Raw genomic sequence first — 16,436 nt, forward strand, 5'->3', positions numbered from 1 at the left:
TTGTGTTAACAGTAAATCCCAGGGTTATTTTAAATGGCAAATTAAGCTAATTACAATAAGCGATATGTTAAGCAGATATATGTTTCGTATTATGTATGAGTATTATCAAGATTATAATGTCAAGAGTAATGAACGGGATGATGGTACACCCTCAAACCGTTTTTTTAATATGCACTGAGGCAGTGTTGGAATGAACACGTCTTATTTCAGTACGTTGATTTCCAAATAATGGCAAATGCTAACCTGTACCTTTCGATAGATCCCACTTTTATTTTGAAATGTGAGACCGGATGTTGATCACGTTCACCGAGGCCCGCTTCACACTCACTGTCATTGGTCTCTTGCCGGGAGTTCGGGGCATAAACGAATGGAGAGTTTTTATAGCGCGTCTAAGGTGGGTTACACACAAATGTTGCGTCTGCAGATATTTCATCCTTGGTAAATATAGCAGATATAGCGCCAGGGTTTAGACGTTTTAGAAGCAGATAATAGCTCTTACTTTGTCTCTGTGAGAACTCAGTTTCCACTCGTTTGTAAAACTTGGTTATTTGCGCTCACTTAATAGCACGACATGCTAGTTAGCTGTTAGCCGTTAGCCTGCTAGCTAGTTTGGCTAAAACGATTAAGTAGGTTAATCGTGCGGGCTGATGTGATCTTGCAGGTCAGTGCGAATTACATAAAGATAATGAAGATGATTTGAGTCTGTCTTGGTCAGCTAACTCCTCCAATATTCTGTGTTTCCTTCATCGTGTCGTTTAATCTTCGGTTGATTGTAATGAAACATGGGTATACAGAAGCAGTCCATTTAGTTTGTGCTGTAATCTGTGTGCTCACCTGACCCTCTTGGTACCGGTTCTACAGGGCTGTGTTGCTGTAATAATATACTGATCTTTAGTAAATCGTGCCATTGCAGTGTCCAAAACGCCTGTAAGGATGAAGTAAATAACTTGCATATGTAGATAAGCAGCAGAGAGATTTCTTGCACACTCACCCTGACACAGACATACTGACTGATGTACACTGAAACTACATGTATGTGCCTGTTCCCTCTATGGTAAATTCATCAATACAATCATGGTGAAAGAGATCTCAGTCTGGATATGTGTGTATGGTTTGAATAACAATTGCTGTGTATACAAACCCTGGAAATCATCGTCTTCCTCAGACTGTAGGCCATATATTGGATTCGCTGATGTGTTGTGGACTGGAGAACGCCAGACGATGAGTTCTCAGCAGTACCCACGATCAGGACTTCCCCCAGGGCTCCACGGACCAGCGCCGGGGGGGAACCCAGCCATGGTCCAGGGCAAGCCAGCCAACATGGGTCAGAGCACTGCACCTGTCACTGTGGCGAGATGCACTTTGCTTTTGATTGGTTTATATACAGCAGACATGGTTGTTTAGACACCTACCGCTTTATTGCTGTCCACGAGTTCAGATATATTTGACAGTTGTTTCACCTTGAGGCTTTTCATTGTTCTGTAAATGAGTGTATATGTATTAACCAGCTTAAACCAGTGTGCAATGAAATGTTTTAAACAAATACCTCAGTTTTTGTTTAATCATTGAATTAATACAGTTTTGACATGGAATTGCTACATGTACGTAATGATGCTATTGAGGAGAGTCATATTGTCCCATCAAACTCCTCCTGAATCAGGTGTAGTTTAGTCCATTCGTTTCATTATAAACACATTTGTACAGACAGCGGATGTTTGCAGAGAGATGTTTGCAAATTCACTGAGCGAGCACTGCTCTACCCCAGGTTGCCATGACGATGGTGGGCGTGACGGCGATCACGCTCCCACCGTGGCCGCACCCCTGCGAGACGATAAGCAGGAGACGGTGGTGGTGAGACCGTACCCCCAGACCCATGCCGGCCCCGCCCCCCTGGCCCAGCACCTCCCACTGCAGCCAACCACAGCGCCCGCCCCATCTGGCCCTGCCCACGTCCCCCAGGGCCTGCCTATCACCTTCACCGAGGGGCCTGCAAAGGTACGCACACCCCACCCACACCCCCTTAATCAGTGCTCTGCTTTTTGCTTGGTTGAGCTGGACAACAGATCCAGCATTAGCCCATGAGCTAAAGCTAAAGGCTGGACAGCCCTGTAACAGCCCACGGTGCGGTAAAGTTCTACCTTAACCTCTGTGACTGTGTGTGTTTCTCTCAGTCGGCCCTGAAGACCAGCATGTCTAGCCGTGTAATCGCCCCAGCCCCGGTCTCGCAGGGCCACCTCGCTCTGTCTCATAAGCTGCCTGCTCACATCACCGTCACCATGGAGAGCGCTATGCCAACGCCACCCGGTATCCCCGTGGCGACCATCAGTGGCCAACAGGTGGGCGACAGCTGTAACTGAGCCAACAGGAACTGATCAGTCCTGTTTCCTGTGCCACTCTCTCATTCTGCTGTCAGTCATGATGTCTTGTCTGGCACGGCACCGCGGGTGACGAATATGTCTGGTGTATTTTGCAAAGGCCGCAGGGGGAGACGCTGTAGCTTTTTTGAACGTGTTGCAATATGTTTTGCCACCAGGGTCACACTGGAAACCTGCACCGCATCATGGCCACCAATGTGCAGATCATCCGTAGCGGGACACCTGCCCTGCAGATCGGCCCCTCCGCCGCTCCTCAACACCAGTTCCCCACCCACCTACCCCGAGGTGTGTCCGCTGCTCTGGGCAGGGTGTTCGGGGTGGTGGTTGCCCATCGGTCCGAGAACCTGTATATGACGTTGTGGGTTTGCTGTAGCATCATGAAAGCCTTTTAAACTTGCGCTTCCTGTGTGCGGGAGGTGCTGCTGACATTTGTGTTGCTGTGGTAATGCTCAGGTGCCGCGGCAGCCGCAGTCATGTCCAGTTCTAAGGGAGCGACGGTGCTGAGACCGGCGTCCAGCCCCAGCAACGGAACAGCACATCCCACAGTGCAGCACATCATTCACCAGCCCATTCAGGTGCCTGACCACGCCCACTCACAGCCCTGACCACGCCCACTCACAGCCCTGACCACGCCCACTCACAGCCCTGACCACGCCCACTCACAGCCCTGACCACGCCCACTCGGGACCCTGACCACACTCTTTACGCCCACTCGGGACCCTGACCACACCCTTTACGCCCACTCGAGACCCTGACCACACCCTTTATGCCCACTCGGGACCCTGACCACACCCTTTACGCCCACTCGGGACCCTCTCTCCTAGTGTTGCACGGTATACCGATACTAGAGTAGTATCGCGATACTTCGTCATTAAAAACGGTACAATACCCAATTTGCTTAGTATCGGTGCTATAGGACTGAGTACTTTAAAAAAATTTTTTTTTTTTAAAAGAGCAGTATTTCCAAAGAGTGCCACACGGGGGCAGTGAGCGCGTACAGCAGTGCAGCGCTTGCCTCCTTTCTGCAGAATAAGAAGAAACCGTGTAGGATGGCTGCTAATACAAGCAATATTGGACCGTCCTCAGCTTGTTGAAAAACTACACGCACAAAGCGAAATATGGAATTATTATATGGAATATAATATGGATAAAATATGGAAGCAGCAAAAGTGCTATAACACTGTTACCGAGTAACAGTGTTATAGCACTAACACTGTAACAAAGCTATACAGATGGAAAACCGAACATGAACAAGCCAGTTTGCAAGCGGTGCTTTCAGAACATTTCAACAAAGGGCGTTACAGCTTGGTTTATTTACTTGACGCGACGCGAGGGTCCGCGTGGCGAAAATGACGTAATCGCGGTGGTCTCGCGCACTGTTGATTCACGAGGTCGTGCACCTCTCGAATTTTGTAACTTCGCGCACGCCGCAGCGCAATGAACAAAGTCATGTTTGCAGGGTTCACCTTTACAAGGTGGATTTCAAGCACTTGTACGTCACTTTCAAGGTCCATTTCAATATTTCCCAGCACGTTAAACTTAATTAAGTTAAATATTTATACATTTAATGGTGGTTTATTTTCAAAATGCCCAATCTCTCATGTTTCGTCCTGGAATTACAAGAGGCTCGTATTTGTTAACGTAATACAAGACAACTTTTCAGTCAGATAGCTATTTGTTGTGAAATGAAGTTACAATTTCAAGCATTTTCAAGTACTTTAGCCTAAATTCCAGCACTTTTCAAACCTGAAACACAAAGCAACATTAAAATTCGTTAGGTAAATGTTCTTTCCCCTGTTTTTGAGGTGTGTTTCTTTATACTACCACACTACGGTCACTCGCGAAAGTATAAACCTAGCTTAACATAATGAATCTGGCCAAACACCTGAAGGACCGGCACGCAAATTTGTACAAAGAATTCCAAGAGGTTGGTGATTATTCCCATTTCTAGCATACAAGATTATGTGTCCAATTATGGTATCCTAGCAAATGTTTCTCATATTGTTTTAAGAGCCGTAAGTGCGACAGCATACAGGGAGAAAAAGAGTGATCGTAATACAACGGATCAATCATCTATGAATACTGATCTCTACTCTAATACTGAAGTTTTAGTTAAAGACTTAAAGGTAAAGTTACTTAAAGTTGTTTAAAGAATACTTAAAATACACTTTTTGCACTAGCCATTTTTGATTTCTAAATATGAATTCCAGAGTGCACTATTATTTATGTTAATTTATATTAATGTGCAATTATTTATTTTTTTGTTTTTATGTGGTAGGGACTACACCTATTATTTATTTGACATTTGTGAAACAAAATAAATACAATATTCATTTGTTTATAAAAAAAAATAATAAAAAGGCTTTAAAACGGAAATGAGCATAATATCTGACTTTGGTATCGAATTTCAATATTTTTTTCAAGTATCGTATCGAAGTTGTAATTCTTAGTATCGTGACAACCCTACTCTCTCCAGTACCCTGCTTCATGGCTTTCAGCTTTAAAATCCACCAATCCAATGAAACTGCCCCACAGGCGGTGCAGAACTGCTGATGGATTTTGTTTCTTTATTTAATTCATTAGTTCTCTTTTGTTAGTGTTTTAGTGTGTTCTATAATATTGTATACTACACGTACAGCATCACTTCTGTCATGGTGCCCCGGTGAACCACAGGTACTGTTGCACCGTAGACTCGTTCTAAATGTTTTCACCGAGTAATGGCTAAGATGGGTCTGATAATGCAGCAGTTACTGATGTATCACCGGGCTCTGAAAAAAACAGTGAGTGTTTGATGGCCCTGTGCTTGTGTTCCAGACGCGACCTATAGTCACCACCTCCACGCCTGTGATGCCCACAGTAGTGGCTCCAGTCACAGCAACTAGGCCCCAGTCTCCAGTCATCAGCACAGTAGCGGCTCACACAGGGGACCTGGTCCACGGGTAAGAGAAGCCCCACAGCCCAGAGGTCTTTACAGGCCATTTTGGAGGTCAATCACTATACCGGTTAAATAAATGTACCAGATAAATGAACTAGTATATGGGTAGGTCTCTAGATGAATGAACTGGTGTATGGGTAGGTCTCTAGATGAATGAACTAGTGTATGGGTAGGTCTCTAGATGAATGAACTGGTGTATGGGTAGGTCTCTAGATGAATGGACTGGTGTATGGGTAGGTCTGTAGATACATGGATTGGTGTATGGGTAGGTCTGTAGATACATGGATTGGTGTATGGGTAGGTCTGTAGATACATGGACTGGTGTATGGGTAGGTCTGTAGATACATGGACTGGTGTATGGGTAGGTCTGTAGATACATGGACTGGTGTATGGGTAGGTCTGTAGATACATGGACTGGTGTATGGGTAGGTCTCTAGATACATGGACTGGTGTATGGGTAGGTCTCTAGATACATGGACTGGTGTATGGGTAGGTCTCTAGATACATGGACTGGTGTATGGGTAGGTCTCTAGATACATGGACTGGTGTATGGGTAGGTCTCTAGATACATGGACTGGTGTATGGGTAGGTCTCTAGATACATGGACTGGTGTATGGGTAGGTCTCTAGATACATGGACTGGTGTATGGGTAGGTCTGTAGATACATGGACTGGTGTATGGGTAGGTCTGTAGATACATGGACTGGTGTATGGGTAGGTCTGTAGATACATGGACTGGTGTATGGGTAGGTCTCTAGATACATGAACTGATGTATGGGTCTTCCTTTCACAGGCGCTCTGCTCTTACAATTCACCCTCCCCCGGCAACCCTGAGTATCCAGCGGCCTCCCCCCACACGAGACACGCCAACACGCATCACCCTTCCTTCACATCCAGCGATTGGTGCTCAGAAGCCCCTCCCACACTCAATGGCACAGGTTAGGTTTTTTGTTTATAGTCTACAGTATTTTTGTTTATTACTAGAGTTGTACAGTTTCTTCAATACAGCAGTTCCCAGCGCAAGATAATTACCTGATTACATCTTAACAGTTTGTTACAATCACCGGCCACTTTATTAGGTAGATTTTGCTAGTACCGTGTTGGACCCCCCTTTACCTTCAGAACTGCCTTAATCCTTCATGGCAGATTCAACAAGGTACTGGAAACATTGCACCACCACCACCAGCCTGAACCGTTGATACAAGGCAGGATGGATCCATGCTTTCATGTTGCTGATGCCAAATTCTGATCCTACAATCTGAATGTTGCTGCAGAAATCGAGACTCATAAGACCAGGCAACGTTTTTCCAGTCTTGTATTGTCCAATTTTGGTGAGCCTGCGAGTTACCTGTTCTTAGCTGACAGGTGTGGCACCCGGCGTGGTCTTCTGCTGCTGTAGCCCATCCGCCTCAAGGTTCGATGTGTTGTGCGTTCAGAGATGCTGTTCTGTATGCCTCGGTTCTAACAACTGGTTATTTGAGTTACTGTTGCCGTTCTATCAGCTTCAACCAGTCTGGCCATTCTCCTCTGATCTCTGGCATCAACAAGGCACTTGTGCCCACAGAAATTTCTGTATTTTCTCTTTTTCTGACCATATCTCTGCAAACCCTAGAGATGGTTGTGCATGAAAATCCCAGTAGTTCAGCAGTTTCTGAAATACTCAGACCAGCCCGTCTGGCACCAACAACCATGCCACGTTCAAAGTCACTAAATCATCTTTCTTCCCCATTCTGATGCTCAGTTTGAACTGCAGCAGATCGTCTTGGCCATGTCTACATGCCTAAATGCATTGAGTTGCTGCCATGTGATTGGTTAATTGGTCATTAATTGGGCGTTACGCCCAATTGGGCTAATTGGGCGTTAATGAGCAGTTGGACAGGTGATAAAGTGGCTGGTGAGTGTATATGGTCATTCTGGGACGTTTTGTTTTTAAAGATGTAGGGAACATGGAATAAAGGAATACAAATGGTATGCACAGGCTGACCTTTGCACGTGCCCAGAAGAGCAAGATTGGCCTAATTTGAAAGACGATGGTTGCAGGTCAAAAGTTTACATTTTCATCAGATGGCAGCATATTTCACATCATTTTGTATATCCCCCCTTTTTTTGTTTACAGAAACCGATCTTCAGTACCGTGACACCCGTTGCTGCGGCGACTGTCGCCCCTATTCTGGCCACTAACACGGCTCCGTCTCCCACGACTACAGGTGGGACTACACTCGTGTCTTTGTTCTGTTGTTATAAATAAAGTAAACTAAGACACTAATTCAAAACACATGAAGTCATTTGAGGGTTTATGTGCTATAAAGTGATTGACTAGTACTAGTCAGAATGTTTTGTATTTAGGATTTAGCCGTGTATGTTGGTAGTGGAGTGGTCCGTTATGTTCTCTAAAAGCACGTGTTCCATTTTACAGGTTCTATACAGCAGAACCAGTTGTCCAGTAACATTGTTACTGTGACGGTGGCGTCCCATTCCACACACGCAACTGCGGTGACCACGTCCAACATCCCTGTGGGTGAGCAACTTTCAGCCCCTCATGAAGCAAGATCTCACGGTGAACTGGCTAACGTGAGGCGCAGCGTTAACGTGGGGCGCAGCGTTAACGTGGGGCAAAGCGTTAACGTGAGGCGCAGCGTTAACGTGGGGCGCAGCGTTAACGTGGGGCGCAGGCTAACGCTGTCCAATGGGAACTTCACCTCTTCTCCTGCTGCCTCTTGGTTTTGAGCTGTCTGGCTACCCAATTAATTTGGCCTCGTGAAATGTACTCCTCACCAGACATCATGGTTTAAAGGCATCACATAAAAAAAAAACACCTGCCTTTGTAGATGGATTAATCCAGTGGTTCCCAAACTTTTTCTGCCGTGCCCCCCTTTAGTAGATGAGAATATTTTTGCCCCCCCCCTTTTTTTTTTAAACACAGACATACTGAATTACAAGTTTATTGAAAACTCTGCACCAGTATAGCACACTTAAACACACATAAAACATGTAAAAACAACACAACTTGCATTTGTTCAGTCAGTGCAATTATGAATATAACATTGAATGTAAAATAAATAATACCAAAGAACGTGAAACTTACAAAAACAATAGGTTCACAAATTTGGTCAAACATGAAAAAAATAAACTGCAAGAAACCTTTTAAATGGTTCAAGAATTCTAAATATAATTTAAAATAAATAAGGAGATGAAATAAGAGAAACAGCAATACATATGCGGCTAGTTTGCAAGCGCAGACATCACGCAGAGCACAAAGCATGTAACGGCCAGAAATATGTGTACTGTCTCTTTAAGGGAGCGAGTTGAGCGCGTGTATGGAATATTGTTTTTTTTTTAGCTTTCTGCCGTAGACCGAGTCAGACCACTGCTCTTTATTTTAGACCACTGCTCTTCTGTAAGTAACACATTAAATGAGCTTTGGACAACTCACCAGTTCATGTATGAACAGTGAAGTATTGCTGGAGCCCAGGTTTATTTTGGTCAACCAGCAAATAAACGGACTAAGTGGAATACCACCAGCGCGAGTATTAAGGTTGAACTAACTCCGAAAAGCAAGCAATACAAGCATAGAATTTGACTGAATAGATCTGTTTTTATGGATCGGTCACATTGTCCCCGATACCCGATCTAGAATTTTTTCAGATATTAATATCGGAATCGGTGCATCCCTAATATTGACACATGTGCACGTTTTACTTTCAAGCTTCACTTTGGGAACCACTGGATTAATGCATAGTGTAGCCATATGAAATATGATTGGCATGATATCATAGTAACTGGTGATAAATTTCCCAAACTTTTTAAGCCATAAGGGGAATCTTTTGATTTCCTCCTATGAAATGATTACATTTCTCTAATAGAAATATTTGTTATATGATTCGGTAACTACCCACTCTTTATAGCTACGTAATAACAGAAACCATTGTCTAGGGACCATATATTTCCAAAATATGGCTATTTATCCTTATGGTCCTGTCTAAGTGGGTTAATCTGTATGTCAGTTTTTCCAAAGTGGAATGAATTTTTTTTGACCTAACAAACGAGTCTGTTTAACCTCCATATATAACATCATGTTAGAAGTGAGGCTCTTCCTCTGGTGCTGAGTGCGTAGTCTTGGTCTGTATGGGGCTGTGGGACCACAGGGAGATGCTGTGATAATCTGATGACTCTAGTCTGCCCCTTGATCTCTTGACCTCTGTAGCCAAAGTGGTCCCCCAGCCCATCACGCACACCTCCCCCCGCATCCAGTCCGAGTTCCCAGGCGACCGAGGAAACCTCATCCCCATCCCCGCCCACCGTTCGTCTCCCAACCCCGTCACCATGGAGACCCGCAGTGACAACAGGTGAGCATCACCCTGGCAACGCGGCTTGATCACTGACCTTTCTACTGAGAGGCAGTTGTGTGTTGCCATGATGCTAAATGGAGGCTAATGATGGGCAACACGCACTTACATTATTAGTTATATGTCTCTCTCTCTCTCTCTCTCTCTCTCTCTCTCTCTCTCTCTCTCTCTCTCTCTCTCTCTCTCTCTCTCTCTCTCTCTCTCTCTCTCACTGGGTATATCTTTATTCTCCATAGACAATCTGTTCCTGTGCAGTTTCAGTATTTTCTGCCAACCTACCCATCAGCCCCGTACCCGCTCACCCATACCTACACGCCCATCACCACCTCCGTTTCCACCATACGGCCTTATCCAGGTACCATGTTTCATCACCGCACGCTGCAGTGGCTTAAGCTGTTTTAAAGCAATCTGACGTGATTGGAGTATGGACCGCCATTAGACCAGAGCCTTTCCTCTGGGGTACTTTTCTGTCCTCTGGGGTCGTTTCCTATACTGAATGCCGTAAACCACATATGTCAAAGTCAAGAATTAATTATCTATAGCTCCCTGGATGATATTTAATTACTGTTAGAACCGGCCCGCAGGCCACAGCCGCCCGATGGTGTTCTGCACGCACAAACACTACATTCCCCACAATGCAACGGTAGCCCACGAAGTCACTGCAGCGCACACAAGCGGCAAGGGTCTGCGCAGCGAAAATGACGCAATCGCACTGGCTCCGCCCGTGCGCGAGGGCGTCGCACACGCTGTCGATTCGCAAGGTCGTGCACCTCTCGAATTTTGTAACTGCGCGCACCAGTTAAACTTAATTAAGTTAGATATTTATACATATAGTCGAAATGATTCGAAATAATTCGCTTTTTTATTCGCATTATTTAATGGTTGTTTATTTTCAAAACGCCCAATCTTAACGTCTTCACGTTCTCTCATGTTTCGTCCTGGAATTACAAGAGGCTCGTATTTGTTAATGTAATACATTTGTTGTGAAACGAAGTCGTTACAATTTCAAGCATTTTCAAGTACTTTAGCCTAAATTCCAGCACTTTTCAAACCTTTATTACTTTATTAATTTAATGTACAGGACATGTTTTCTTTGAAGGAAGTTTGTTTTTATCTGTTTGCTTGTTGAAAAATGTTTTCACTTGAAATTACTGACGGATCCATAAGAAAATATTGCTTTATTCATTTAAGCATTAAATAGTATACACTGTGTTGGGTCTTGGTTCAATAGGCTATGTGCAATCATTTCAATATGTTTTAATAAACATTGAACCAGTCCGGCCCTCGACTTGTAGCAAATTTGGTTTTTTGGCCCTCGGTGTATTTGACTTTGACATCCCTGCCGTAAACATTCTAACGTGAACATCGTTGACCGAGACGACGTAACGTGCTGCATCTTTAAGTCTATTAACCAGCCCTAATGTTGTACTGGTCCCAGTGACGGCCCAAGCCCCTACCGCCGCCATGCCGGCCCAGACCAGTGTGGGCGTGGCCTCAGCCGTGCACCTCAACTCCATGCAGTTGATGACCGTGGACCGCATCGCACAGATCAACACTCAGAACATCCAGCCGGCTGTGGCGGCCCAGGGGGTCCAGCCCACGGGCCTGGCCGCCCAGGGCCTGCACCCCTCCGGCCCGATCACCTCGCAGGGCATGCAGACGGCAGCCGCCAGCCTCCAGCAGACCCCCACGGAGGCCAAGACTTCAGGTGAGGAGCTGCCTGTAGACCGCAGAGGGAACGGTCCAATCAGAAACTTGGGTTGCAACTGTGTTCTGCAAATGTATATACACAATCCACAAAGATATTGCAAACGGCGTTCGTTAATTTGATACTCTTATCGGGCGATATAAAAATGATCGCCGTTAATCTATTCTTAAAGTTGGGTTGGGAACTGGGTCAAAATGGGTAAGCAAACTATGATGACTTTCAACTTGATAGTTTAGCTCGGCTGTATTCCTAACCAAATTGCACAGTAGGGGCGAGAACGAGTTTTCAAACCTGTCAATTACAAATCGTACGTGTGTTTACATGGATACAGCCACGAAGTCGCCAGGTTTGCTTCATGGAAAATTCATTTTTATGAACGTAAAGTGTTACCGGAGGGGAGCTCGGAGCGGTCGTTTTCTGCATGGTCCTAGCGCTAGATTCGTCGCTATTTAAATATTTCTTTTTAACCGTTAAAACTGCAGAGGACCAAAACTGACTTTTGAAAATTACATCCGTGAGGTTAAATGTACTAAATGTTGGCTTACATTTCAAATATCATGTTTAGCTGAATAAACATGTTATCAACCCCTTTTAATGTACAGTATGTAGGCTTACAAATTCATGTTTAACTGAATAAACCGTTGAACACGAGTAGCCTACATTTTATTGAGCATGTTTTTTCTTCAAGAATCAAAGTAGAACAGCTTTCTCAAGCAGTCATTGATGCATTTTGGAAACAGGAGATGAGCCCCTGGTCTAATGCACCCTCTGTATTAAGAAACCCTATCTCAAAATGACTTTGTTATTACTTGCAGTGTTCTCAAGTCTCACGCATTGAGCGTGACACACGCATTTGACCGTCTTCACACGCCACACTTGCGATTTCACATGGCGAAAAAAAAAAAAAAATCTAGTTTATTTACCTCTGATCCACATCTATGTAGCCCTCCACTGGCCGATCGATCACGATATACAACTTGCGTTCACACCTGTGTGTGGTCAGGGCACTACACAGAATATTGAATTTAAACGTTTTAAAATGGCAGTAACTATCCACCATGCGTCTGCCACTCTCACTGAGATGCCTTCTTCTGTTCTTAGTGGTGCTGACTGATGGCTCCACCCTAGTGGCCAACTCCATCAACAATGCCTTCAGCACCAGCCAGTCTGCTGCCACGGTAACACAGACCCACCCACAGGGTGGGGGTTCTGGGGCGCCGTCGGTGGCTTCGTCCCCACGGCCCAGCATCCTGCGCAAGAAACCAGCCAATGAGGGGTTAGTCCCGCCCACACTGTGGTTAGTCCCGCCCACACGGTGATCCGGCAGACCTCCTAAGCTCCACCCCATTTTGAGGAAGATCCTTGACCAGAGGGACTCGGCACAGTTTAGTGCCATAACATCAAATCACGTGGACCTCTCGTCCACTACGTTACAGACCTCTACACATCACACGCAGGCTCTGATCATTCTGCATTTTACATCCTACTGCATTCATGACGTAATATTGGGATATCTGGTGAAGTGGACTATCCCAGCACAACTCCCCTTAACGAATGTTCCTCCTCACTGGTTGGGTGGTCTAGTCTTTTGGCTCAATTTATCTAGCTTCTTCCATTCCCGGGCACAACTCCTCATCAGCTAATGAATAATTCATGAGTTGGATCAGGTGTGGATCTGGATTGGGTGCTGTGTTGGGATCGGAGGACCATGCACGCCCCTCCCCCTCCCCGGATGATGTCAGGGATGCGATATGACATTCGTTTGTCCAGTACAGCCTGAACTGGGAGTGTCTGACTCCATGTGCCTGTTCTTTATGCTTGTAGCGCTGCTGTGAGGAAAAACCTGATTGCTACGCATCTCGGCGACACCACCCGAATGGACGGAGGCTTGAGGAGCACCACAGGTTCACCGCGCCCGGCAGGGTACGACTCAGCCACCCTTGTGCTTCAACCGCCATTCACACAAACACCAGCCCTTCCACCTAAAGACTTTTTCTTTTCCCATTGCAAAAAAGCAGTATGCGGTCAAAAGTCATCAGTATTTAATGGTAAAATGGTAAAAAAAAGAATTTTGCATAATAAAAGTTGCCAATTTATCTTCAGGTTTTCTTAATGTCACATGTTGGCCATCAAACTGTCTGTTCAAATAGGATCTGTGTTAGTTTGGTTTGGTTGCATGTCTGCATCAGTGGAAACAGCAGTCGCAGTCCTATGGCTAATATGTATACACCCGCTGGTTCTGGAACTGCCATAACTCTCCTGTGGGCTGTTGCAGAGTCAAACCCAAATCGGACGTGCTTGTTGGCCTCGGGCCTCCAGGGACTAAGGTGGAGCTTCTTCCTGGCCAGAGCTCCGAGAAACAGCAACAGAACCCTGGCCCGCCCTCTCAGATCCCCGCACAGCCTGCCTCCTCCCTCCTGACATCAACCACACCCCCCTCTCAGCCTGTCCCCGCCGCCATGGCCGTCACCCCACCTATCCCGTCGATGGCAAATGTAGTAGCCCCGCCTTCCCACCCAGCAGCCAGTAGCACAGCGGCTTGTGCCATTAGCTCCACCCTCCCTGAAATGAATGTCAAGCAGGAGACAGAACCAATGGACACCTCAAAACCAGGTTCATAATCATTTGTAGTTTTCTGGATATTAGTCAAGTCTAATAATTAAATTATGCATAGACCGTCGATTCCCTGCTGGCGTTCACCTGTTGTTCAGCCCTGGTGAAATGTACTTTCATTTCAGCTGTGGTAGCGCCACCTAGTGGCACACCTGCTCTGGCAGTGCCAGGTGTGGACCTGGCACCGGGGGCGTCGCCTCGGAAGAAACCCCGCAAGCAGCAGCACGTGATCTCCACCGAGGGAGGCGAGATGATGGAGACCAACAGCAGCGATGAGGAGAAGGTCCTCTCCAAACCTCCTGGCCATCGGTCCGAGAAACGCAAGTCTCCACCTAAAGAATACATCGGTGGGTGGCCTCGCCAGCTGGGTTGATTCTCGCCACATGTGGATTATGCAAAGTGTCACTGCTTCTGTCTTTAAAGATACACAATGTTACATTGATAATAGAGCTGTTTAATTCCTGGAGTCCTTTGTGTGGACCACACGGTTATGCTCTGGAGACACTGTATAATCACCATGGCCGGACCTAACCTGCTCTCTCTCTCTGTGCCGTCGGCCCGGTCCAGATGAGGAAGGAGTGCGCTACGTCCCGGTTCGGGTCCGGCCGCCGGTCACTCTGCTCAGACACTACCGTAACCCCTGGAAGGCCGCCTACCACCACTTCCAGAGATACAGCGACGTCCGCGTTAAAGGTGCGAACACTCTAACACCTTCTGCTCGGCTGGCCATTATTTGTGCACAGTTATGATCAACTGCATTGATTTTGTAAAAATCTGATGTTAAATGTTTACAACCCCTCTAAAACACCTTTGTGCTGTTACCTCAGAAGAGAAGAAGGGCACCTTGCAGGACGTAGCCAATCAGAAGGGAGTGGTGGGCCGTGCCCAGGGCTGGAAGATCCACCTGTGTGCTGCTCAGCTGGTGCAGCTGGTGAGGACCGCCACCGCCGCCCTGGTGGTGACCGCGGGTGGTCGCATGCATTCACATTACAGTCCTCAGGCTTAACCGAGGGCTCATTTAAGATATTGTGGACATGCGTGGACAGAGTCCACCATGTCTCTGTGATGAGCTGATTTGGCCCCTTCACCTGAGCAGTAAACTCCTGGAAACCGAGGCTGCTCTTATTCTGCTCAACTTTCCCGTTTCCCACCTCAGACAAGTCTGGAGCATGACGTCTACAGTCGTCTAACGAGTCTTCAGGAGGGGCTGATTCCCAAGAAGAAGCCCGGAGCCGACGACGACCTCCACCGCATCAATGAGCTCATACAGGCGAGTGTCCATCACCATGGTACCAGACGTCACCATGGTACCAGACGTGTTTACTTGTCCGTGTTTGACCTCAGCCACTTTGACTTGTGCCTCTCAACAGGGCAACATGCAGCGCTGTAAGCTGGTGATGGACCAGATCTCGGAGGCCCGCGAGGCCATGATGAAGGTGCTGGACCACCGAGAGCGAGTCATGAAGCTGCTCAACAAGAGCTGTGGCACCAAGAAGCTCCACAAGCTGAAGCGGAAGGACCGCGCCTGAAGGTCCCGCCCCCTTTGCCCCGCCCACCATCAGAATGCTCCCACCCAGAGTCGTCTTCACCAGTCTCCACACGTCTCCTCCTGGGACGGGCATGTGAAAGAAAGCGATTCAGGCGGAAGCTGGAACACTTCACACGGGTCGCCCGTTCTGTGCCTCTTAGTACACGTCCGGAAACATGAGCATCTACCTGTACCGATGGCCGGAATATCTTCAGCTCCAAGGCAGTAATGCTCAGTGTTGGCGCCTTACCTTCACTACAGAAGACACGTTTGGGAGATGTTCACAATGCAGTTATATTTCCAGTATATTACAATGGGCTCCTTTGCTCAAGCCGGAAGAAACACGCTTTACTACTTTGTGTTCAAACCGTGACGGACCATGATCTGAGACTTTGTTCATGGTGTTTGTGTCTCCTTGTTGGTATAGTTCATAAATTCACTTAAAAGATACTCATGTGAGATACTCAAAGTTGCTTATCTACAGTAAGATGCATAATGCTCTGTACTGTCTCATGATGATGAACTGTAGCGTAAGATTAAGTTGGAGAACAATAAATGGAGGCAAAAAGGTGTTCATTTCGCAGGCAACTTGGGTTCAATACTTGTATGTTTGTTTACAGGAGTCTCAAACTGAATCAGAAGTCACCTCGTTCATTTTGCTAACCCCAGAGTTTGGCTTCATAGCATGCGGCTCTCGTGGTAACGTGGAAAACAAGAAACCAAAATGGCTGTTGCTCTAGTCTGTCTTCACATCCTTGACTTTGTGAAATGTCTCTCACTGCAGATTATACTAGTTATACTGTATATCCATGTTCTGTAGTGTGCAACACTGGTTAAAAAAGACAACTAATAGGTATTGTGAGACTCAAAGAAACCACGGTATATGTTTCATTTTGCCCGGAGAGGGTGCTGTAGTACTGGTGATTCAATAT

At 46.3% G+C, this 16,436-nt stretch overlaps 1 protein-coding gene across 3 annotated transcripts; it reads left to right on the forward strand.

The window, feature by feature from the left end:
• Positions 1–238: 238 nt before the first annotated feature.
• On the forward strand, positions 239–16,076 carry sap130b (Sin3A-associated protein b). 3 transcript variants are annotated; one of them, XM_076977453.1, is made up of 21 exons: positions 239–394; positions 1,166–1,324; positions 1,766–1,995; positions 2,172–2,336; positions 2,534–2,660; positions 2,829–2,950; positions 5,190–5,314; positions 6,103–6,247; positions 7,426–7,516; positions 7,726–7,827; positions 9,514–9,655; positions 9,892–10,010; positions 11,094–11,363; positions 12,465–12,639; positions 13,188–13,286; positions 13,639–13,976; positions 14,102–14,323; positions 14,544–14,669; positions 14,804–14,907; positions 15,133–15,246; positions 15,347–16,076. In XM_076977453.1, the coding sequence occupies exons 2-21, from the start codon at positions 1,222–1,224 to the stop codon at positions 15,503–15,505; spliced, it is 3,078 nt and encodes a 1,025-aa protein (XP_076833568.1). In that variant the 5' UTR covers positions 239–394; positions 1,166–1,221; the 3' UTR covers positions 15,506–16,076. The 3 variants fall into 3 exon arrangements, with proteins under 3 accessions (XP_076833568.1, XP_076833570.1, XP_076833569.1); XM_076977455.1 differs by lacking the exon at positions 239–394 and adding an exon at positions 414–438; XM_076977454.1 differs by lacking the exon at positions 239–394 and adding an exon at positions 462–661.
• Positions 16,077–16,436: the final 360 nt, after the last annotated feature.

This window comes from Brachyhypopomus gauderio, chromosome 16 (genome assembly GCF_052324685.1).
Source record: "Brachyhypopomus gauderio isolate BG-103 chromosome 16, BGAUD_0.2, whole genome shotgun sequence".
NCBI lineage: Eukaryota > Metazoa > Chordata > Actinopteri > Gymnotiformes > Hypopomidae > Brachyhypopomus > Brachyhypopomus gauderio.